This window comes from Lissotriton vulgaris, chromosome 2_1, assembly GCF_964263255.1.
Source record: "Lissotriton vulgaris chromosome 2_1, aLisVul1.2, whole genome shotgun sequence".
Taxonomy (NCBI): Eukaryota; Metazoa; Chordata; class Amphibia; order Caudata; family Salamandridae; genus Lissotriton; species Lissotriton vulgaris.
In genome coordinates, this window is record NC_141687.1 from 288,200,980 (window position 1) to 288,224,798 (window position 23,819).

At 45.5% G+C, this 23,819-nt stretch overlaps 1 protein-coding gene across 4 annotated transcripts in view; it reads right to left on the reverse strand.

The window, feature by feature from the left end:
• Positions 1-23,819, reverse strand: part of DHX40 (DEAH-box helicase 40) — a 377,067-nt gene that overhangs the window by 6,421 nt on the left and 346,827 nt on the right. For all 4 annotated transcript variants that reach the window (XM_086954961.1, XM_086954958.1, XM_086954959.1 and 1 more), the window contains 2 exons: positions 16,353-16,422; positions 4,736-4,964 (listed from right to left, as the gene is read on the reverse strand). In XM_086954961.1, coding sequence (XP_086811087.1) covers positions 4,736-4,964; positions 16,353-16,422 — 299 coding nt within the window. The remainder of the gene's footprint in view (positions 1-4,735; positions 4,965-16,352; positions 16,423-23,819) is intronic.

Here is a 23,819-nt window from a genome sequence, read left to right on the forward strand (position 1 = left end):
AGACGGTAATAGGTTTCCAAATAGAGTTTTTTGGGACTCCCCGGCAGCGAGTCCGGACTTGACCGATAGTGTTTGGCGCACGGACGCGTCCTTAGTGGAAGAGGAGGAAGCAGGCTTGCTCCCGAAGGAAGCGGTGTGCCGGACGGACGTTCATCCTACGGGGTTCCTCAGCAACTTTTTTTCAGTGGACAAGACAGATGGCGGTCAGAGACCGGTCATCAACTTGAGGGAGTTCAACGAGTGGCTGGTGTACAGACACTTCAAGATGGAAGGCATTCATCTGCTCAGGGATGTTCTCCAGCCACTCGATTGGATGGTGCGGGTAGACCTGAAGGACGCATACTTGGTGGTACCGATCTTCCCTCCGCAGAGGAGGTTCCTCCAATTTCTTTCGAAGTGTCAAGCGTACGAGTTTTGCTGTCTACCGTTCGGCCTTTCCTCGGCCCATTGGTATTTCACCAAGGTTCTCAAAACGGCGATCGAGTTCTTGAGGGCCCAAGGAGTTCGGTTGATAGTGTACTTGGACGACATCCTCATTATGGCCCAGTGCCCTATACAGCTGCAGGTACAGCTGCGGATGGCGGTGTCCTTGCTTCAACGAACAGAAGTCTCTCCTGTCCCTGACTCAGCGGACTTCTTTCCTGGGCTTTGTGATAGACTCGGTTTCGGCCACGCTCAGTCTTTCTTCCAGGAAGGTGGCGAAAATTCTTCACGAGATTCGTCAAACTCTGGCCAAGCAGAGGACTTCCCTGCGGCAGATCGCTCGCCTAGTAGGTATTTTCTCAGCCTCTATTCAGGCCATCTTCCCGGGGACTCTGTATTACAGAGCCCTGCAGCGTCTGAAGATGCACCACCTGCGGAAGGGCCTGACCTACTCCCAAGTGGTTCCGCTCACGGACGAGGTTCGAGAGGAGTTAGAGTGGTGGCTGCCCCACATGGAGGCTTGGAACGGATGAGCAATTTCGGTTCTGCCCCCGACCTAGTGATAGAGTCGGACGCAAGTCGGTCCGGCTGGGAGGCGAGGTGTGGGCAGTTCTCCACAGGCGGAAGCTGGTCTCTTCAGGAACAACAGATTCATATCAACTGTCTAGAGCTCCTGGCCGGTTCCTTTGCGGTTCGGTGTTGGACCAGGGACAGGGTCCAAGCTTCGGTACTCCTCAAGATGGACAATGTGTCGGCGGTCAGGTATATCAATCATCTGGGTGGCACGTGGTCCAAAACCCTTGCGAACTTGGCGAAGCAGTTCTGGGAGTTTTGCCTCTCCAATCAGGTCTCTGTCACAGCGGAGTATCTTCCGGGAAAGGACAATTCGATGGCAGATTGGCATTCCCACCATTTCCGAGTTTCAGTTTTTGCAGGATCGGTGGGGTCCTTTCTCCGTCGACCTTTTTGCCTGTCAGCTGGACCGCCAGATTCCCCGGTTCTTCAGTTGGAGGCCCGATCCGTTGGCAGTGGCAACGGATGCATTCAGTCAGGATTGGAGTCAGGAGAAAGGTTATGCGTTTCCACCTTTTTCCATGATAACACGGGTGGCAGCGCAGGTTCGCAGACAGAGGGCCTCGGTGGTCCTGATAACACTGTTTTGGAGGTCGCAAGTTTGGTTTCCAGTTCTTCTGGAACTTTCTTGGGACTTTCCAATCCCACTCCTCCCGACTCCCCACCTCCTGTTGAGTCCAGAGGGGACTCCTCACCGCCTGGTAGAGGAAGGTTCGCTCCAGTTGATGGCGTGGCAGTTTACAGGCAACGTTGGATACGGCCAGGCTTTTCGAGCCACGCTGAGCTCCTGTTGTCCAGAGCTTGGGCAGACAGCACGTCCAAACGATGTAGATCAGCCTGGACACGATGGGTATGTTGGCGTATGCGATGGGAGGTGGATCCCATGGTCGCAGATTTGACTCCGGTTCTGAACCATCTGGCAGAGTTGGTACAGAAAGGCCTGGCGTACAGATCGATAAATACGGTCTGCTCCGCAATTTCAGCGGGGCATTCCCCTGTGGACAGCACCCCTCTGGGAGAGCATCCTTTTGTTTGTAAGCTTCTCAGAGGTATCAGGTTATCACTACCACCGGAACCCCGGTATTCAGTACTCTGGGACGTGAATCAGGTATTGAATTTGTTGCTATCTTGGCAACCGATCCGTTTCCTCTCCAGCAAGGAGTTTTCGGCCAAGTTGGCAATGCTGTTGTGTTTGGTTTCTTGTAGGAAAAGTTTAGATGTGAGCGCTGAATATTACAGCAAGAGTTTACTCTCCTGGCGGTGTCACTTTCACGGTGAGTAGGCGAACCAAATCTAATACACGCGCAATCTCTTACCCTGCTTTTGGGGAATCACCTAAGCTCTGTGTGGTGCAATGCTTAAAAGCCTATGAGGAGGCCACGGAGGAAGTTCGACCCCCGTGTGAACGACAACTCCTGATAGCCCTCAGAAAGCCTTTCAGGGCAGTGTCCTCCCCCACTATAGCCCGTTGGGTTCGATGGATTATGCAGGAGGCAGGCATCAACACAAGAGCTTTTGGTGCGCATTCAACTAGAGGGGCGATGGCCTCAAAGGCTTTTAGCCTGGGAGTACGGCTGGAAGACCTCATGAGGGCGGCGGATTGGTCCTCTGACTCCACCTTAAAAAAGTTTTATTTTAAGCCGCTGTTTAATATGGCTCAGGTGGTTGTCGACAAGCTTTGAAGGAGTATAATCCTCGCCTCCGGTCCTGACATAGAATAGAAATTTCCCTAGCCTACGAGAAGGTAAGTTTCAATTCTATTAAGGACGCGGAGGCGAGGATTATCCCTCCTAGCAAGTGCGTGGGTTGCTATATTTGATTTTCTTTGAGTCAAATGTTTGTGGTTTTCATTCTATGGTATAATGCTTAGTGTCTTTAGAATTCTAAATTCATCGCAACTCTTGCGTCTGTTGTTGATATGCCTTTACTCCTGTTGGAAACCCTTGGCTGATTGTTATGTTTCTTTCAGGAATGAAAATTCGCAGCAGTCGGGTTGAGCATGCGAGAGATCCTCCAGCGAAGAAAGAGGAAGGACAGGAAATGACAACATGACTTATTGCCTGAGAGATGTTGACAGCGTGAAAGGACTGTATAGAGACTGTTGGTGTTTTCTTTTCCCTGCTTATGGGAAATGTAGTTTTGTTATTAAATTTGATGAGCTGCTGTGAAAATGTGTTAATAAAAAGCGAAGAAAGAATGAGCATAATCCTCGCCTCCGTGTCCTTAATAGAATTGAAACTTACCTTCTCGTAGGCTAGGGAAATTTCTATTATGCCTTGAAGCAATATTACCCTCCCTCTTAGACTATGGAAGCTCTAGGGCTCACACTATGCTGCTGGGTTCATTCTCGCCCCATTGCACATCATATTTATTTTCCAACCCGAAATGCCATGCTGGGTCTGCTACAGGTATTGACAATTGAGAAGTGGCTCCAGTCGCCCATGTTGATTAGAAGCCTAGTTCTCACTGTTAGTTTGTTAGGTATAAGGACAGTTTGAGCCTAACTCAAACTAGACAATGCCTTCACTGAAATGGGAGCCGCAGAGCTCACAATCTTCGCACCCCTAAAACGTACATCCTGATGAACTGAATCCTCATGCCACCTTATGGAAAACACCTCTCACTGGATTAAGGATGGTTTTCTCCCCAACTTAGCTATAGCGGTTACCTACGAGTTATTTTGGCCGCTGTAGTTTAGAAGCTTCAATAATCACTATCTTCTTCTAGGTATAACGGTGTGATGTAGAGAAGTTAAATTTCTAAATGCACAAGTTCCGTTGTAACAGTAAGCTACAATGATTACATATGCAGCTCATATTGCAAGGTTAGTTTGGCGATTTGAGCCATGGTAATTTCCATGGTAGGACTGTGGTGCATGGGTTTCCTGTGAATCGCAGCACAAAAAAGTGGGATGTATCTATTCAATTGGGCTTTGGAACCTCTCTGAACACATTCTTGTAAGGGCCTCCCAGTGAAGCTGCATTGGCTCGATCCATCATCCTACGTTGTTAAAGCTTGAACTGCTGGAGGATTATCTGTGGAGTGTAAGAGGTGGATTCCTTTCTCTCCCCGAAGTGTGGAAGTATCCTTTGTGATACACTGCCAATATGGAGAGCCTTGCAGGGAATAGATTTGACTCTTCTTCCTTCCCTTGAATCTCAAACAGTACTATTCTCATTCTCTGCGCGACTGATTAACTGTACATTATAAAGGGTCAGATTCTGATGCTTTCAACTGACCCACGGAAGTCTCTAGTCTTCCTCTGCAGTAGAGGGTTATGTTTCCAGTAGTACAACCTACATCCCTTTCCGTACACTTTGGAAATGTCGTACACTTACTCAATGGCTACCAGTGGAGTATTGAGGGACCAACCACCTGCCCAGTTGTTTCAGAAGCTTCCATGCTCACTCTTTGTTTTAAGGGATTATCCCGGCAGTGGCATGAGCCATATTCGTTTTATGTCTATATGTCTACTGACAAGTTCCAACTCAGGCTCTGGGATCAGGTGGAATTTTACAGGCAGTATACCCCTCACCTTTTACCCTGTTAAAGATTCCATGCTTGCAGACTGCTTCGAGCTGTTGCCTATGAGATACATCACTTCCCTTTGCCGTGAAATCTTCTCCATGGATTCTTTAGGACAAATTCTGCTCACAGTCTGATTGACATAAAATTATGAGCTCAGCAGCACACTGCAGCACCATCAGTTCATTGCTGCATATTAAGCTTATTTTCTCACCATTCTGACGCTTCAACCCCTCCTTGATGTTCCACTTTGCGAGTTCCTTCTCGGTCACAGCTTCCCTGGCAACGCTACTTAGTTCATACACATCCACTTCATGAAGCTTCGGCAGCAAGTCTTTCACCCACTCATAGCGAATGGGACACACAGTCCTCACATAGATGTTGGACGTCACAAGCACATCGTGAAACATGATCCACTCCAGTTCAGCCTCGTGTCTGTAGAGCTGGAAGTCAAGAGATCATTGATAAGTGATTTTGTTTTCTTTAAACCAAAAAATACTAAATGAAAATGCTACTTACCCAGCATGCATCTGCTCTTGGCATGTAGAGCTGTAGAATCTCATGCAATGCATAGATCAACATCTAGTGTTGGGTCCGGATATTTGCACTTTGTTTTTATCAAAGACGTCTTCTTAGTCACTAGGTAGGTGACTCATCCTTTCGGTGATAGTGAGCATGGTCATCGACTCCATCTTCAGATTGTTTTCCCGCAGAGGGTGAGATAATGGAGTAATAGTAAAGAATAGAGATGTCCATGCTTATGTAGGTATAGTGACAAGAGAACTACAGCAGCTACAGGTACCCGGGGAGGCATGTGGGCACATGATATTCTACAGCTCTACATGCCAAGAATAGATGCATACTGGTTAAATATCATTTTCCGTTCGAGGCATGTGAGGTGTAGCTCACATGCTATGCATAGACTATACAGCAGTCTCACCTAAGCGGTGGCTATCCTGTGACTGATGGAGTTGTCCTTAACAGCGTATTAAGTACTGATTGGTCCACATTAGCTTGTTGTCTTGCTAACACATCTACACAATAGTGCTTGGTGAATGTGTGTGGTGTGGACCATGTTGCAGCTCTGCAGATATCAGTCATAGGCATGTTCCTCAAGAAAGGCATAGTAGCCACTGTTTTACAAGTGGAATGAGCTTTAGGGGGTACAGTTAGAGTCCTCTTGGCATTTGCATAGCAAATTTGAATACATTTAACAATCCACCTAGCAATTTCTGATTTGGAGATAGGATTGCCCTTATGAGGTGGTGCAAAAGCGACAAATAGTTGTTTGGTCTTACAAAATGATTTTGTTCTTTCCGTGTAATACAATAGTGCTCTTCTAACATCCTAGGTGTGTAGAGCTTGTTCTGCAACAGAATCGGGTTGAGGGAAGAATACTGGTAATTCTACCGACTGATTTATGTGAAATGCAGATACTCCCTTAGGTAGGATTTGTGATTTGTATGAAGAACCACTTTATCTTTGCGTAGTTGGAAAAATGATTCTTCTATGGTTAGTGCATATAGTTCACCTACTCTCCTCAATGAAGGGATTGAAATGAGGAAAGCTGTTTTCCAAGTGAGGAACTGCAGTTCATATTTGTGCATGGTTTCAAATGGTGGGCTCATTAATCTTGTGAGGACTATGTTAAGATTCCATACTGGGGCAGGTGGGATTCTTGGTGGTATAACTTGTTTTAGTCCCTCCATCAAGGCTTTGATTACAGGCACTCTAAATAGGGATACATGTTGCCTATTTTGAAGATCTGCAGCTATCGCAGCGAGATTCAGTCTGATGGATGTATAGGCCAATGCTGACTGCTGCAAATGTCACAGGTAGCAGAGAATTGTTTTGTATGGAAGCATCAAGAGGGTTGATGTGATTGTTATTGCAATAGATAATAAAACACTTCCATTTGGCTTGCGCAGCATGCTCTTGTGGTAGGTCTTCTGGCCTAATGGAGCCACAGTTGTTTGGGATCTGGGAGTTTGATTTCTCCATGGCTCTGTGTGAGGAGATTGGGAGTTTAATGTAATTTATGATGCAGTACTAGGGAGAGCTCCAACAAGGTTGTGCACCATGGTTGACGTGCCCACATAGGAGCTACCAGGATTAGTTTGAGAGATGTTTGCCTGAGTTTCATAGAATTAGTGGGAGAGGCTGAAAAGCGTTCGCAAATATCCCTGACCAGTTCATTCATACAGCATTGCCTCTGGATAACGGGTGTGGGTACCTGGAGGCGAAGCTTTGGCATTTTGCGTTTTGGGGTGTTGCAAAATGATCTATGTGAGGGACTCCCCAAGTTTGGACGTATGGAAGGAGAACTTTAGGGTGAAGTTCCCATTTGTGTATTTGATACCTCTGCCTGTTGAGGAGGCCTGCAATCTAGTTGTTCACCCCTGGGAGGTGTTCTGCTAGGAGATAGATATTGTGGTGAACAGCCCGCCTCCAGTTGTCTTGGGTGAAGTGGGACAGCTGGAGGGTGTGTGGCGCCCTCCAGGGTCAGATTGGGATCACAATTTGGCCCAGGCACTGATGAAAGAAGTGGCCCATATTCGCGGGGTGTGGCCCACATATGCGGGGCAGGCCCACATTCGCGGGCGTGCCTTTTCATAAAAAACACAATGAATGTGAGTGGGAGGATATTGTTCTTGGGAAGGACACAGGGCCAAGGTGACAATGTCCTAGAAGCTGGTCAACTAAAAAACAGCGAGGCCCCTATTACAAAATTAATGTGAAGCCTTCCAGGACAGGAGCCTCTGAAAACAGCGAGGTCCCTTTCTATTACAAAATTATTCCCCAGCCCTCCAGCGCAGGAGCATCTGAAAAATGCGAGGCCCCTTTCTCTTAAAATATTATTCCCCAGCCCTCCAGGGCAGAAGCACCTGAAAAGCAGCGAGACCCTTTTCAATTACGAAATTATTCCCCAGCCCTCCAGCGCTGGAACAACTGAATAACAGCAAGGCCCATTTCTATTACAAAATTATTCCCCAGCATCCTGCGCAGGAGCATATGAAAACAGCGAGGCACCTTTCTATTACAAAATTATTCCCCAGCACTCCAGTGCAGGAGCATCTGAAAATAGCGAGGCCCCTTTCTATTACAAAATTATTTCTCAGCCCTCCAGGGCAGGAGCACCTGAAAAGCAGCAAGGCCCCTTTCTATTACCAAATTATTCCCCAGCGCATGAGCACTTGAAAAACAGCGAGGCCCCTTTCTATTACAAAATTATTTCCCAGCGCAGAAGCATCTGAAAACAGCGAGGCCCCTTTCTCCTAAAATATTATAACCCAGCCCTCAAGCGCAGGAGCACCTGAAAAACAGAGAGGCCCCAGCTATTTGTAATTTACTCAGCCCTCCCCAGCTATTCACTGCCTCAGGGCAATGGCCTGGCAGGAGAGGGGATAAAGCAAAAAATACAGCTGCTGGGCAAGCCATGGGGGTGGGGGAGGCTAAGGTGAAGATGGTGCGAGTTCCCAACATCACCTGGCCCCCACAGCGAGACCTATTCTTTCTTGCCCACTATGCTCTGAATGAGAAAGGCTGTGGGCGAGGTGTTAATGCAAACACTGTTTCAGGGCTACGTGGGTCCCAGGGGGGGCCGAGGTGAAAATGGCTCAATGGCCTTAGAACACCTGGACCCCTGGGAGGCCGATTCTTGCACACAAAAACCCCTCCCCAGCCCACCATCAGCATGATTGCTTGGCAGAGCAAGGGATGAAGGAGAGGCCACAGCTGATCATCGCTGAACGGCCGCACAGCGAGGCTGCTTTCCTCTCCCTGTTCAGTGCTCTCTGTAGACTGGGAAAGAGGGAAAAAACGGCCCACAGAGGGTACTGAGACATCGGCCCTTTGGCCCATGCCTGAGTGCCCGCAGTGCAAATCTATCCCTGTCCCCGTTTCTGTATGTAATACATTGCTGTCATGTTGTCGGTTTGAACCAAGACAGCTTTGCCAGAGAGATGATCTTGAAAGGCTTTGAGAGCTAGAAAGATTGCCATCAGTTCTAAATGATAGGTATGGAGCATCCTTTGCTGTCGGCTCCAGAGACATTGTACTGTGTGTTGCTGAAGATGAGCTCCCCAGCCAGTAAGCGACGGGTCCGCTATTAATACTGTCTGTGGAACGGGGTCTATGAAAGGCCATCCTTTTAACAAATTTTGTGTGTTCCGTATGTTCCACCACTGCAGAGAGCGAGGGGTACGGCCGCTTACCAGCACTAGATCGGTTAACCGCATGCGCGCTAGCGGTTTTCCCGCTGAGCGCTGAGATTTCAAAAATCCCGCGTTACGTGACAAGGTCAACTCGTCACACGCACAGCGCAGGTAACGCCCATGACGAGTTGACCTTGTCACACGCATCGAAGGGGTTAATAGACCGTGTGACTAGTTCCACTAACTGGTTAAGCATTCCTTAAGTGGACGCATGTGCAGCCTGGCATGGGGAACGATCAAGATGCAGGACGCCATCACTCCCAGCAGTTGCATATAAAGTCGAGCTGGAAGTGATAGATTGACTTGAAACTGGAGAACTAATGCCTGAATGTTTCGAATTCTGGCTGCGTTGGGAAACGCCAGAGCCCTTTGAGTATCTAAAGTGGCTCCTAGGTAGTTCTGAGTTTTGGTTGGCTGAAGATGTGACTGTAAACCCCAGTTGGTGAAGGACCTGAATAGTTATTGAAGCATGCTTGAGATATCGCTGGTACGTGCTGGCTTTGATGAGCTAGTTGTCTAGATATGGGAAGTCATGTATGCTTTGTTTTCTTAGATGAGCAGCAACTACTGCCAGACATTTTGTGAAGACTCTGGGGGCAGTAGTGATCCCGAAAGGGATTACTTTGAATTAGTAATGTTGACCTGCTACTATAAACCTGAGAAATTTGCGGTGAGCAGGGTGGATTGGAATATGAACGTAGGCGTCTTTTACGTCTAGAGTAGCCAAAAAGTCCCCTTTTTGCAAAAGAGGTAGGACCTGTTGAAGGGTTAGCAAGTGAAAATGGTCTGACTGCATATAAAAATGTAGTTTTCTGAGATCTAATAATGGTCTGAGAGCCGTCCTTTTTGGGAATTAGGAAGTAAAAGCAGTTCACACCCAACCTGTGAGGTTGTGGTGGTATGGGCTCTATCGCTCCTTTTAGTAGTAGAGACTGTACCTCTTGTTTGAGGAGCTGAAGGTGGTCCGGTGAAAGTTTGTGTGACTTAGGGGGAATGTTTGGAGGAGTGTTGATGAACTCCAGGCAGTAACCAGAACGGATAATCTGTAGAACCCACTTGTCTGTTATTAATGACTGCCAAGTTGGTAAAGAATCTGACAGTGTTTCCCGGACAGGTGTTAAGTGGTTGGGGAGGAAGTATGGTCCAGTCATTGTTTTGTATTAGAGGGGGAGGTGCATGTGCTAGAACCTCTACCTCTGCCGTTGTTTCCTCTGTATCCCCCTCTGAAGTCGTTTTTGGAGCTAGAGGGCTGGTTATTGCCTTTGTATGTGGATGCTGTTTCCGTGGAAGTGTTTTTGGACCCTGCTTGATAGAAGGAGCACCAAAAGGAACAACCGCCTTGTGTGGACTGAAGGGCTCCCATTAATTTGGTCTTCATCTTCTCCAGTGAATAATCTACCACTGGGCCAAAGATATGTTGTTTATCAAAGAGTGGGTTCAATATGGAGGTCTGAACCTCAGGTTTGCCCCAATATACGTAGCCAGGCATGTCTTCTTAAAAAAACACTAGTGTTTATCGCTCTGGCAGATGTGTCAGCAGCATCTAGGGAACATCTGATTTGATTGTTTGAAATATGCTGTCCCTCCCCTACTAAGTCTTGTGCTTTAGATGTCTTCTTTTGGGGATGAAATTGGATGAGTAGTTCCATTTCATCCCAATGCGCACAGTTGTATCTGGCTAATAGCTCTTGTGTGTTAGATAGGTGCCATAAGTTTGCTCCTTGTGAGGTCACCCTTTTCCCTGACACATCAAGATTCTTTGATTCTTTATCTGAGGGTGGAGCATCTCATGAAGCTTGGGAGTTTGCCCTTTTATATGCATTTTAAACTACCAATGAGTCAAATGGTAATTGCCCCCTTTTGTACACTGGGTCAGAAGTTGCTGGCTTATACTTTTTAGGATACGTGCCCTCACAGGATCGTTAAAAATGTTGTCAACATGCATGATCATCGTATTCAGCATGGGTAACGTATGTGTTGACTTTTGTGTACTATTAAGTGTTTGAAAAAGTTCATCCTCTTCCAGGGATTCCTTATGGAGCTGCACCCCATGGTAATTGGCAGCCCTGCCTAGCAATTCAATATAGCCTACACTCATCTGGTGGAGGGGGCCTAGTAGGGTATGTCAGGATCGTTGTCTGTGGGCGAGTCAGTGTTGTAGTCGTCCTTTTCATCAGTAGGGCCTAGCTGGTTATCATCATTACCATCAAAACACACAAGAAGATGGACGGAATGTTGCACATTGGCAAAACATTCACCCCCAGTCAAAGATCTGGGTTTAATCCATCGTTATTTTGCTCACCACGCCACCCCAGTTCAGACATGGCCATATGCAAATCAGTCTTGACCCTGTGCCTCATGGGAACAGTCCAGCCCGAACTGCCAAGCCATATCTTCCCTGGAACGGAATCAAGCATCCTAGGACCGGTTTCTGGCTATCAGCCGTCATCAGTCAGGATAGCTTGACCCAAGTTTTGTAGTGAGCACGGGACCCAAGTCTGGGCATACCCTTCCCACATAGGGCGAACAGAAAAACACACAAGATGATGGACGGAATGTTGCACATTGGCAAAACATTCACCCCCAATCACAGATCTGGGTTTAATCCATCGTTATTTTGCTCACCACGCCACCCCAGTTCAGACAAGGCCATATGCAAATCAGTCTTAACCCTCTGCCTCATGGGAAAAGTCCAGCCCGAACTGCCAAGCCATGCCTTCCCTGGACCGGACGCAAGCATCCTAGGACCGGTTCCTGGCTATCAGCCGTCATCAGCCAGGAAAGCTTAACTCCAGTGGCGTAGTGAGCACGGGACCCACGTCTGGGCATACCCTTCCCACATAGGGCGAGCAGCAAAACACACAAGATGATGGATGGAATGTTGCACATTGGCAAAATATTCACCCCCAGTCACAGATCTGGGTTTAATCATCATTACCATCCCCATACCCATCATGCTGGTTGTCAGGTGTATGTGGTGGTGAGTGCTCAGGTGAAGTTGGCACAGGTAGAGACTGAGAAGAAGGTGTTGGAGGAGGGGAAGAGTTAGTGCCAATATTTGTCTTCTTCAAACAAATGTGATATTCCTCTTAGTATCAGTCCTTTTTAAAGTCACTTTGGTGTTAATGTGTCCAGTTTTAGAGTGAATGTATAACACCTTTTGTTTCGGGTCCAGTTTAGATGATTTTGGTAAATCTGTTTCAATGCTGAAGTTTTCGGTGCCGAAGGCTCAGGGGTTGGTGTCTTCGCATCTGAAGTGTTTTCTGGTGCTGAGTGGTGATGTTGGGAGCCAGTCTTGGGCTTCGATCCCAAAGTCTTTGGCTCAGTGCTCGAATTGGAGTGGGGCTTTTCAGAGCCTGATGGCTTTTTAGTTGGCTTTGGTGCCGAGCCTGAAGGTGTGGCGTCGGAACCGTGGTCTCAGTGCCGACCGGGACCAGAGGGTGCGGGTTGGTACGGAGCCTTCTTTTTAGGTGGAGTTTGGGCGAAGTAGGGACTGCACTTCCAGTACATTGTCCATGCGCGAAGTCTTCATCCTGATTGGAGCCATCCTCGGAAAGGGAAAGCGGATCCTGTTCCTCCTCGGCCCCAATAGCGTCCCCAGCTTCTTCATCGGATTGAGGTCTAAAGAGGTCCGGAATGGAGCCTGTGTGTTGGCTCTGCATGTCGCCTCGTCGGGCCCAACTGTCGGAAATCTTGGCATGCATTGCAGTCCTGCTCACTATGTTCTGGTGACAAACACAGGTTGCACACTTCGTCTGAGTCGGTGCGTGGGTATTTCACGTGGCATTGACTTCAGGTCGAACCGGGGCTGCTAGGGCCGATGGCCTACCACAAGCTCTCCGTTCGAAAGAGGGTTTTTCCAAAATAAAACACGAAACGCGAGGAATGGAATAGGAATACGCAACCGGAAACAACACCCTAAAGGGTGAGTGTTCCACGCACTGAGGGAAACAGAAGGATCGGAATCGAACCGAAGCGCAGCGAGTAACATCCGAAATCGATGTTGGAAAAAAAATCTTAAGATGGAGTTGATTACCATGCGCACTATCACCGAATGGAGGAGTTATCTACCTCGTGACTAAGAAAGTGCAAACATCCGGACCCAACACTAGATGGCGGTCTATGCAAAGCATGTGATCTACAGCTCACATGCCTCAAACACAAGTTTTCCAAGTCCTTGTGTTAAGAATGCACGTTTTCCTTGTTGTATCAAACTTGCAAGTGTAAATACAAAGTCAGTTTTGCCTAGGGTTACCAGATGACGCCATGTCACCAGGACAAAAATTGGCAACTCCTAGGTTTTCATTAAATAAATTATTGAGTTTAAGGGTTTTTAGTCAAGTTGTTTAATTTAAATGAACCAATGCAGGTGATGAGATATTTGGGTTACATGGAGTAATCTGGTAACCCTAGTTTTATAAACATATCTTTATGCAACACAAATTTAAAGGGCTCAGTCATTATTCAAGAGATTGCTAGAGTGTCAACGTGCTAACAGGTTGAGGCTTTACATAGGAGAGTGACATCAGGCAATAAAGATCCTATATGCTCAGGGCTGAGTTAATGCAGCTATGCCTCAAGTAATAGGCTGACTGGTTTGACAAAAATACCCAAAGAGCTCCTTCTCATGTGACATATTTTACATGATCAGACACAAGGCAACAGAGCCTTCTCTATGGTGACACAGCTCTTACACGCTCAAACCAAAGACTACAAATCAAACCCTCAGGTAATAAAACTCTTAGATCTGATCAGACCTATCCAAATACTCCCTCAGACCTCAAACAACAGAGCTCTCTTCTAGGTACAGCTTTTGTGGCTCCAACCTGAGGCTAAATAGCTTCTCCTTGTGCCTTTGATAGCCAGGATATCCAACAGGCAGCCCAATTATTTCTGGATCAGACCTTAAACAAGACAGCCATCCCTCCAGTGACAATTTATACTAGTCCAAGTCATTAGACTATAGCTTGACTGCTGTTACAACTCCAGAGGTACAGCTCTTGCTGGCTCAGGCCTCAGACAGTGGAATGTTTCCTCTGGTTGAATAGTTCCTACTGACTAAGCCATTAAGGCAGCTCAGCAATCCCTCAGGTTACAAAGACTGTATACATTCTAGTCTTACACAGCAGGCCTATCCATTAGGCAACAGACATTAACAGTCCATATACAGTCAGCCGCACCATTCTTCAGGTGATACAGCTTTTAATATTCCAGAGTTTAGCCAGTAGTGCAGGCCGGGTTCGTAGATAATATGAGTCTGAGGAGTAGGATGGTTAATAGGTCTTTGCACCAAAATAAAAGTGGCACAGTGACCCTCTATAAGGAATTAGTTAGCAAAATATTAGGCCATGTTTTCTAATTGGGGTAGTTTTGAACTAGTAAAGATACACTGAATAAGTGGTTAACCAGATTTGGAAGACTGCATGGATTGAACTTGCTACAGGCAATGTTTAATTTAATATCAGGGAAATCAACAGTTAAAAAACGCCCTTAACCAGGCCCATAAATTAGCCGACAAAAAGCCAAAAAAACAGCCCAAACACTGACTGGACTGCTTAGCCTGTCAGACACTGCCTGAAAGTCCTAAAGGCCAATCAGACACGGTACATGTTCATGTCGCATACAGCAGGACTTTAGTCCTAGTTGCAAAGATGATACTGGCTCATACTTTAGCTAATAGAACAGTCCCACTGGATTAACTACGGTTCCAGGACTCTTTCTGACTAAGACCATCCTCAGCAAAGCATGGAATAGGGCTAGAAGAACTTTAATATACTTTTTCATCAGGTTACACCGTTTTAACAGGCTTAGACAATCTCCCTCAATGATACACATTTTACTTGCAGATGTAGGGCTGTGTTCTTAATGACAAAAACGAGAAATGAGCAGCGTGAGTTTGAGTGGCAAAATATGCCCCTTACGCTATTTCATAGAAAATCCTCTTTGGCCACTTGCATCAAACGTAGACTTTCTCATCTTCTGTGGAAATTCACCCATACAATAGTTGAGGGAATGGGTTTTAACACCACTTTTATGTTCACAGGGTCTGGCATAAATATATTATTAACTAATAAATTTCATCTTTACTAATACTCAATATTTTGGTGCAATTGCATTTAAGTATAGATTGTCTCAGCAAGTCCAACCTTTCATCATTCTACGTACCTGCAGATATGGGACTGTTTTCATAATAACAAAACCTGAAAGTTTGCAGTATGGGTTACAGTGGCAAAATATAACACTTATGTTACTACTTTCCATACACAGAATATACACTGTGGCCAAATCGCAGATAAAGTTTTAACTCTTCCGAGGATGCTCAAGCGCTTCCTCAGTAAGAATGCATTACATTTAGGCACGCCAGCTTTCAGATACAAGATCAGACTTTGGAAGTCTTGATGTGAACAGAAGGCACAGTAGACTTCGGTGTATGGTTTTTAAATGCTATCAATATTAGTAGGTAAGGAACCTGCAGTAGAGGGATATACCATGTTTTCATACAGCCACCGCTTCAGTTAAATTAAAGCCAGGATTGGCACCCTGAAACTTAGCAACAAAAGGACAAGTGCTTTTTTAGCACAGATGCATCTTCAAACGAAGAAACAACCTTGAATGATGGCAATAAGACTGAAAGACAAGAATAAGGAACCCTTCCCAAGCACAATCCTGCAGCAAAAAGACATTTCATTAGGCTACCTTTGACCTTGTTACCTGTATACCTCTGTTCTCTCTCACGTCTTCAACTCTCATGACATGGTTCTGTGCAATATCACTAAACCAACTGGGGCTTTTAGAGTTCTAACTATGTAAATTTGCCAGCCCTCACATCAAGTCAGCACTTACACAAGACTGAGTATTCTAAAACGAAATGGCCCCACAATAGGTCTGTGAAACGTATCTCTGATGCTGCTTCTCTGCCGTCTCTCCCAAATATAAATATTCCTTCCCGGTGCAATTTTGAATATTGCCCCATCGTGACAGCGGCAACCCTATAGTGGCAGGCAGTGGTGTTTTATATTGAACTCAGGCTACGTAATTTTATTCCCAATGACGCTATATTTTCCTCTAACCAAATATGAGAGATCTGGACAATCACCTATGTCTAAAATGGCTAGTGAGGCTGGCACAGACATCTACTGCACCAATAACTATGGCACGGTGTGTTACATCTGCCTGCTGTACCTGCTGGCTAATGAAAACTTTCTTTGGCTGTTTTTTTCACTTTCTATATTTACGAGTCTAGAGTCCACTGCGCCTATCTGGCATCCCTAAAACAATGAAGTCACATAAGCTGCATCACAGATCATACGAGATTATGAATAGCAATGGGGCCAGAAATGATTTTCCATTCTTGATTGCATCAAAAGCCTAACTGTCCAGGTACAAAGACTGAGCGACCATCCAATAGCTGTATTACTCTAGAAGAGGTGAACAGGGTGCTAATTTCAGGTTGTACCATGCTACACCTTGCAGGTCTGGACAATTTGTGTGGTTCACATTCTACTGTTGAGTGAGTCAATAACGATACTTATATGGCATTGTATAGATTTCTCTGCATCCCATTTCACTCCTTTACATCTAGAAAAGGCAGACCCTTGGCGACATTAAAAGACGTACAGCAGAGGAAGGATGTATCTTCACCACGGTCCCGCAGCCCTCCATAGTGCGAAATGTAGTGCCTGCTGACCTGAAAACACATGAAACAAATGTTAATTTCAGGCTTGTCAAAACGTCATGCCTGCAGCACTTCATCATCAGCAGTCTACAAATATCAACACAAGCATACACGAATTTAACAGCCATTAATTAAATTGATAACCTAAAGCAAAACAGGACAATAGTTCTCTTTCATTAAACGCCAAGTAAAAGTGACATCAGCATAAGAGAGAGGACGCGGATATCGTGAGAGGGATGGGTGTAGGCATGGTGTAGGCTGGGGCACCTGAGTGGATGAATTTCATGGTGGAGGCTTTGGTGATGGTGGTTAGAATTGGATCTTTGGATAAGATCAGGAGGCGTTTGACGACATCTGTGGGGTCCGATTGCAGGCTGTGGGGTCCGGTTGTTTGGGCGTGAACGTTATTCTAAGACCATTTTCAGTAGGATTGGGAGTCCAGGATTTTGTTTGTATCAGAAATATGAAGTTTTTGTGACAGATATTCAGGTTATTTTCAATCAGACAGCCTTAAAGATAATGCTTGCTATGTTATATGCCGAATTACATTCCAGGGAAAGCTAACCTCAGGATGTAAGGATGCGTGTGATGTGCGGAAATCTTTTTGTGTTACGGAGAAGAGGCATGCCAAATGGGGGGCCTCGCTGTCCGTTGTCTCTCAATCCCACTGACCTTCTCCCAAGTCGGTTGATTCCCCACCCTCCTCCCTTGTCTGTTGTTTCATCATTTCCCACGCCCACCTGCCGTGTCTGTTTAATCACTCTCCCACCCTCCTCTTGTGTCTGTTGTTTAGTCCTTTGTGCTTATCATGCCCCACCGTCTGTTTCTCACCACACTACCCTCCCTGCCTCCTGTGCTTGCTCCGTTATGTCCCCTGTGCTGTTTTTAGCGATATTGCACAGCAGCGCTGGCTGCTTTGCAACACGGGTTAAAGGAAAACAAGCATTTGCAATGCAATAGATCTCGCATTAGGAATGTTTGAGCTACTGGTATTGTAAATGACATTTTTTCTTTATGTTTTGTTTTTGAAAATATCGAAATTAATAGCTTTGTAATTTACAATGCCAATAGTTTTAACTTTTGCAAATGTGACACCTATAGCATTTGTAATGCAATATGTGTTGTATTTACGTGACTTAGATGTATTGATATTACAAATAACAATGGATTTTAATTTTTTTAATAATTAATACTTAAATAAAAGTAATTGTAATTTATAATGGCAATAGCCTAAACTTTTGTAAATAACTTTTGTGAAAATTATGTTCATTGTTTTTTATTGTGACGAAAATCCAAGAACACAAGTGAAATATTAACATCTTTCTGTGACATTTGTAATAAAACTTGAAACATTAAGAGAACATATTTGAACCAGTTGTTGTTGAATGGTTGCACAGATTGATGCTGTGGTGGTGCTGAGTGATGCAGTTGCGTTTAGTTATGCTGGGAGGGTGATAGATAGAGGGAGGGCGATAGAAAGATAGAGGGAGGGCGATAGAAAGATAGAGGGAGGGCGATAGTTAGAGTGAGGGCGATCAATAGAGTGAGGGCGATCGATAGATAGAGTGATGGCGATAGATAGAGCGAGTGCGATAGATAGACAGATGGAATGAGGGCGATAGACAGATAGATAGAGTGAGGGCGATAGAGTGAGGGCGATAGATAGACAGAGGGCGATAGATAGAGTGAGTGCGATAGACAGATGGAGTGAGGGCGATAGACAGATGGAGTGAGGGCAATAGACAGATGGAGTGAGGGCGATCGATCGATAGACAGATAGATTGAGTGCGTTAGATAGAGGGCGATAGATAAAGTGAGGGCGATAGAGTGAGGGCGATAGATAGAGTGAGGGCGATAGATAAACAGAGTGTGATAGAGTGAGGGCGATAGACAGATAGAGTAAGGGCAATAGATAGATAGAGTGATGCGATAGAGTGAGTGCGATAGGTAGATGGATAGAGTGAAGGCGATAGATAGAGGGCGATAGATAGAGGGCGATAGAGTGAGGGCGATAGATAGAGTGAGGGCGATAGATAGAGTGATGGCGATAGAGAGTGTGATAGATAGATGGGGTGATGGCGATAGATGGACAGATAGAGTGAGTGCGATAGATAGAGGGCGATAGAGTGAGGGTGATAGATAGACAGAGGGTGATAGAGTGAGGGCGATAGATAGATAGAGTGAGGGCGATAGAGTGATGGCGATAGAGTGAGTGCGATAGATAGATGGAGTGAAGGCGATAGATAGATAGATAGATAGATAGAGGGCGATAGAGTGAGGGCAATAGATAGAGTGAGGGCAATAGATAGAGTGAGGGTAATAGATAGACAGATGGAGGGAGTGCGATAGATAGACAAATGGAGTGAGGGCGATAGATAGATAGAGTGAGGGCGATAGATAGAGTGAGGGCGATAGAGTGAATGCGATAGATAGATGGATAGAGTGAAGGCGATAGATAGATAGAGGGCGATAGAGAGGGCGATAGATAGATAGAGGGCGATAGAGTGAGGGCGATAGATAGAGGGCGATAGAGTGATGGCGATAGAGTGAGTGCGATAGATAGACAGATGGAGGGAGTGCGATAGATAGACAAATGGAGTGAGGGTGATAGATAGATAGAGTGAGGGCGATAGATAGATAGAGTGAGGGCGATAGATAGAGTGAGGGCGATAGAGTGAATGCGATAGATAGATGGATAGAGTGAAGGCGATAGATAGAGGGCGATAGATAGATAGAGGGCGATAGAGTGAGGGCGATAGATAGATAGAGGGCGATAGAGAGGGCGATAGATAGACAGATGGAGTGAGTGTGATAGATAGACAGATGAAGTGAGTGCGATAGAAGGACAGATGGAGTGAGTGCGATAGAAGGACAGATGGAGTGAGTGCGATAGAAGGACAGATGGAAAAAGGGCGATAGAGTGAGGGCGATAGATAGATAGAGTTAGGGCGATAGATAGATAGAGTGAGGGCGATAGATAGATAGACAGATAGAGTGAGGGCGATAGATAGAGTGAGGGCGATAGGTAGAGTGAGGGCGATAGGTAGAGTGAGGGCGATAGGTAGAGTGAGGGCGATAGGTAGAGTGAGGGCGATAGGTAGAGTGAGGGCGATAGATAGAGTGAGCGCGATAGGTAGAGTGAGGGCGATAGGTAGAGTGAGGGCGATAAGTAGATAGAGTGAGGGCGATAGATAGACAGAGGGTGATGGAGTGAGGGCGATAGATAGGGTGAGGGAGATAGATAGATAGGGTGAGGGAGATAGATAGAGTGAGGGCGATAGATAGATAGAGTGAGGGCGACAGATAGATAGAGTGAGGGCGACAGATAGATAGAGTGAGGGCGATAGAGTGAGGGCGATAGAGTGAGGGCGATAGATAAATAGATAGATAAATAGATAGAGTGAGGGCAATAGATAGATAGAGTGAGGGCAATAGATAGATAGAGTGAGGGCGATAGATAGATAGGTAGATAGATAGAGTGAGGGCGATAGATAGAGTGAGGGTAATAGATAGATAGACAGATAGATAGAGTGAGGGCGATAGATAGACAGATAGAGGGAGGGCGATAGATAGAGTGAGGGCGATAGATAGATAGATAGAGTGAGGGCAATAGATAGATAGACAGATAGAGTGAGGGCGATAGATAGACAGATAGACAGAGTGAGGGCAATAGATAGATAGAGTGAGGGCGATAGATAGAGTGAGGGGGATAGATAGAGTGAGGGCGATAGATAGATAGATAGAGTGAGGGCATAGATAGATAGAGTTAGGGCGATAGATAGAGTGAGGGCGATAGATAGAGTGAGAGCGATAGATAGAGTGAGGGCAATAGATAGATAGAGTGAGAGCGATAGATAGATAGATAGAGTGAGGGGATAGATAGATAGAGTGAGGGCGATAGATAGAGTAAGGGCGATAGATAGAGTGAGGGCAATAGATAGATAGAGTGAGAGCGATAGCTAGACAGATAGATAGAGTGAGGGCGATAGATAGATAGACAGATAGATAGAGTGAGGGCGATAGATAGACAGAGTGAGGGTGATAGATGGATAGAGTGAGGGCGATAGATAGATAGAGTGAGGGCGATAGAGTGAGGGCGATAGATAGATAGAGTGAGGGCGATAGATAGATATATAGATAGATAGATAAATAGATAGAGTGAGTGAGTGAGGGCGATAGATAGCTAGATAGATATAGCGAGGGCATTGGGTTTCTGAGATTTTACACCAAACAATTCTTTTCAGATCATGAGATTACAAAACAACAACTACACCCTTAAAACGTGTAAATGCATGACTAGAATACAAATTGTGTTCTACTTTTTTAGTTCATATAACTGTGTGGCACTGAGTGGTAGTTGGAGTTTTGTTGCATTGAGTGCTGTGTAATTATGTAGCATGTAATTATGTGACACTGAGTGGTATTTGGAGTGTATGTTGCATTGAGTGCAGTGTAATTATGTGGCGTATAATTATGTGGTACTGAGTGGGATTTGGAATGTATGCTTCATTGAGTGGTGTGTAATTATGTGGTGTGTAATTATGTGGCACTGAGTGGTATTTGGAGTGTATGTTGCATTGAGTGCTGTGTAATTATGTGGCGTGTAATTATGTGGCACTGAGTGGTATTTGGAGTGTATGTTGTATTGAGTGCAGTGTAATTAAGTGGCGTGTAAATATGTGACACTAAGTGGTATTTTGAGTGTATGTTGCATTGAGCGCTGTGTAATTATGTTGCGTGTAATTATGTGGCACTGAGTGGTATTTTGAGTGTATGTTGCATTGAGCGCTGTGTAATTATGTTGCGTGTAATTATGTGGCACTGAGTGGTATTTGGCGTGTATGTTGAATTGAGTGTTGTGTAATTATGTGGAGTGTAATTATGTGGCACTGAGTGGGATTTGGAGTGTATGTTGCATTGAGTGCAGTGTAATTATGTGGCGACAGGTCTCGTATTTACCCAAGTTTGAGCTACTGGCATTATTAATGACAAGGCCTTATATTTATGTTTTGGTTTTTGAAACATAAATAAAAAGCATTGTCATTTACAATGCCAATAATTTAAACTCCCGTAAATGCGAGACCAATTGCATTGCAAATACTTGTTTAAGGTAGGAAACCAGTCATTAAATACACTTCCTGTGCATTTTACACGTCTCCATGATTCAAAACAGGAAGAAAGCATGGCAGCGGAAAGAATGATGTTTTGTAACCGATAGTTGGTCTGAAAATGTGTTAATTCTATACCAAAAATAACCGACTAAGTTTCTTAATTGCATTAGAAACCTGGTATGAAAATGCAAGTGGAGCAAGCAGGTTGGCTCTAACAACATGTAAACGACGCCCAAATCAAAATCTACTTTTCTAATTACTTAGAAAACACAATAAGCTTACACATGGCGTAAACAAACTTATCGAAGTAAAGCTTTGTAAAGGAAGGGTGCAATCTATAACACATTGAAGAGTTGCGTGGTATTGTTTTAAAAATGTAAATACGTTTGCAAGATATCTGAAACATGTTTATAACAGTAGGTTTTCCCGGGTATCGCTTCTTTAATTTCTGCAATAGGCAGCTGGACTGCTCACACAGTGAGTGTTTACACTTTTAACAAGCGATGCGCGCTCTGTGCTGGGGGAGAGGGAGGGCCATTAAAGGAAGGGGGTGGATAGGAGCCTGTGAGACCTCGCGGCGGAGATCAAAGGAAGGGTGGGAGGGACATTGGAGAGCGAGCATATGAGGGATGAGGGGGTGTGCAGCCTGGTGAGCTGAATGCGTGTGGCAGCAGAGGCGGAGCACGACGCGCACGAAGTGTCTGGGGGCAAATGGCAGCTGTGCCCAATGCGCGTGGTTGTGCTCACATGCACTGTACCTAATCCGCACTTTGGAAAGCCTTTACTTTAATCTCGCCAAGCATCCCTAAAGGGATAGCTTAGGCGAGACCTAAAAGGTGCTGTGATGTAGTTAATGCTGGCAGTCAGCACTTTTTTTTTTACTTTAAACAATGTCGCACCACAGCTCGCACTGATGGGCGCTCACATAGGCAAACCCTATTTTCTTTGCAAATGCTTCTTGTAGAAGCAAGTACATTATTCACACTGCAGAACCAAATATTCTACAATTCAATTAGATTAGTTAATGTCTGGTGGTCTTCCTGGTTACAATCTCAGTAAGTACAACACTCCATGTTTCAGTGTTCTCCTTCCACTAGGGTGACCCTAGTAGCTACAGTCCCCAGCATTCTGCAGTAAAACCATAAATGAGGCAGAGATACAGATTACGTCACTGTGACACCACTGGTTTTGATGCTGAATTTATTAAAGTTCTTTTTACCTTCTGCTTAGATTGGACACACCAAGTCCTTAGCTCCAGTTGCAGGTGAATTATTGCGGTACCTGCACAATGGACTCCTAGATCATGTGATGTGGTGGGTGCAGCCCATGCAGTAGACTTTTCTCAGCAGCGGCGTCAATGAACAATTAAAGCAGGATTGGTCTGGATATCATGGCACAGCTCCTACTGCAGTTGTGATAACCCAGGCGACCAGGCTCCACTCAGTGGTGACATATAGTTGTTGCCCCTTAGGACAACAGAGCTCTACTTAACAACAAGACACCTTTTTCTACTGGCAGTGGCAGCACTAGCTCATGGCCCACAGTAACTGTCAGCTACACAATTGCAATTTAAATGGTGAAGAGATAAGGAGACCCACTTATGCTATGGGTCACTCCTGGCTTTGCTATCTAATGCAACCGGCTTTCGTTGGGTGTGCCTCATGCAGGGAATATACTGAGCTCCTCCTGCAGTCTCTCCTCCCACAGGACTAGGCACACACCTTCTCTCTCTCAGTGGATAGGCGTATAGGAACAAGGCATACCCACATATCCTCCAGCAGAAAATGCAGACTTCAGGTGATGGGGATCCCCCTCCACCCCACTTCTGGCAGACTTGTTGTGCGGCAGGCACCAACTCAGTTGCACAGCAACTCTTTGAGAGTTTTCTTTAGAACACACCCTTTCTTGGACAAAAGAAATTGCCACTGGAACAAAGTGCACTGGTTTGGAACCCATTTTAATATACACATATATCGGATATGGGTCCACTCTCTCAAACTACAGAATCACTTTGGGGTTGTTGTCAAGCTGTTTCGCAGACACTGCCTTTGTGTACAGTGATATTTCCCACAGCAGGTAGTACTAGGACTGCTCGATGTAGGAGTACCCAAAACATGAGCACAAATGAAGTGTGAGCTTGTTCATATGGCAGTCTCACGTCCTTCTGAGACATACAGAAAGGCAAACCCTGCCTGGAAACGTCCTCACCTTGAAGAACAGAAACTAGAGTCGCACCTCATACCACTACAATCCACCAAATGGCAGTGTTCAGGAAGAAATAAGCATTTTTGGGTGTGA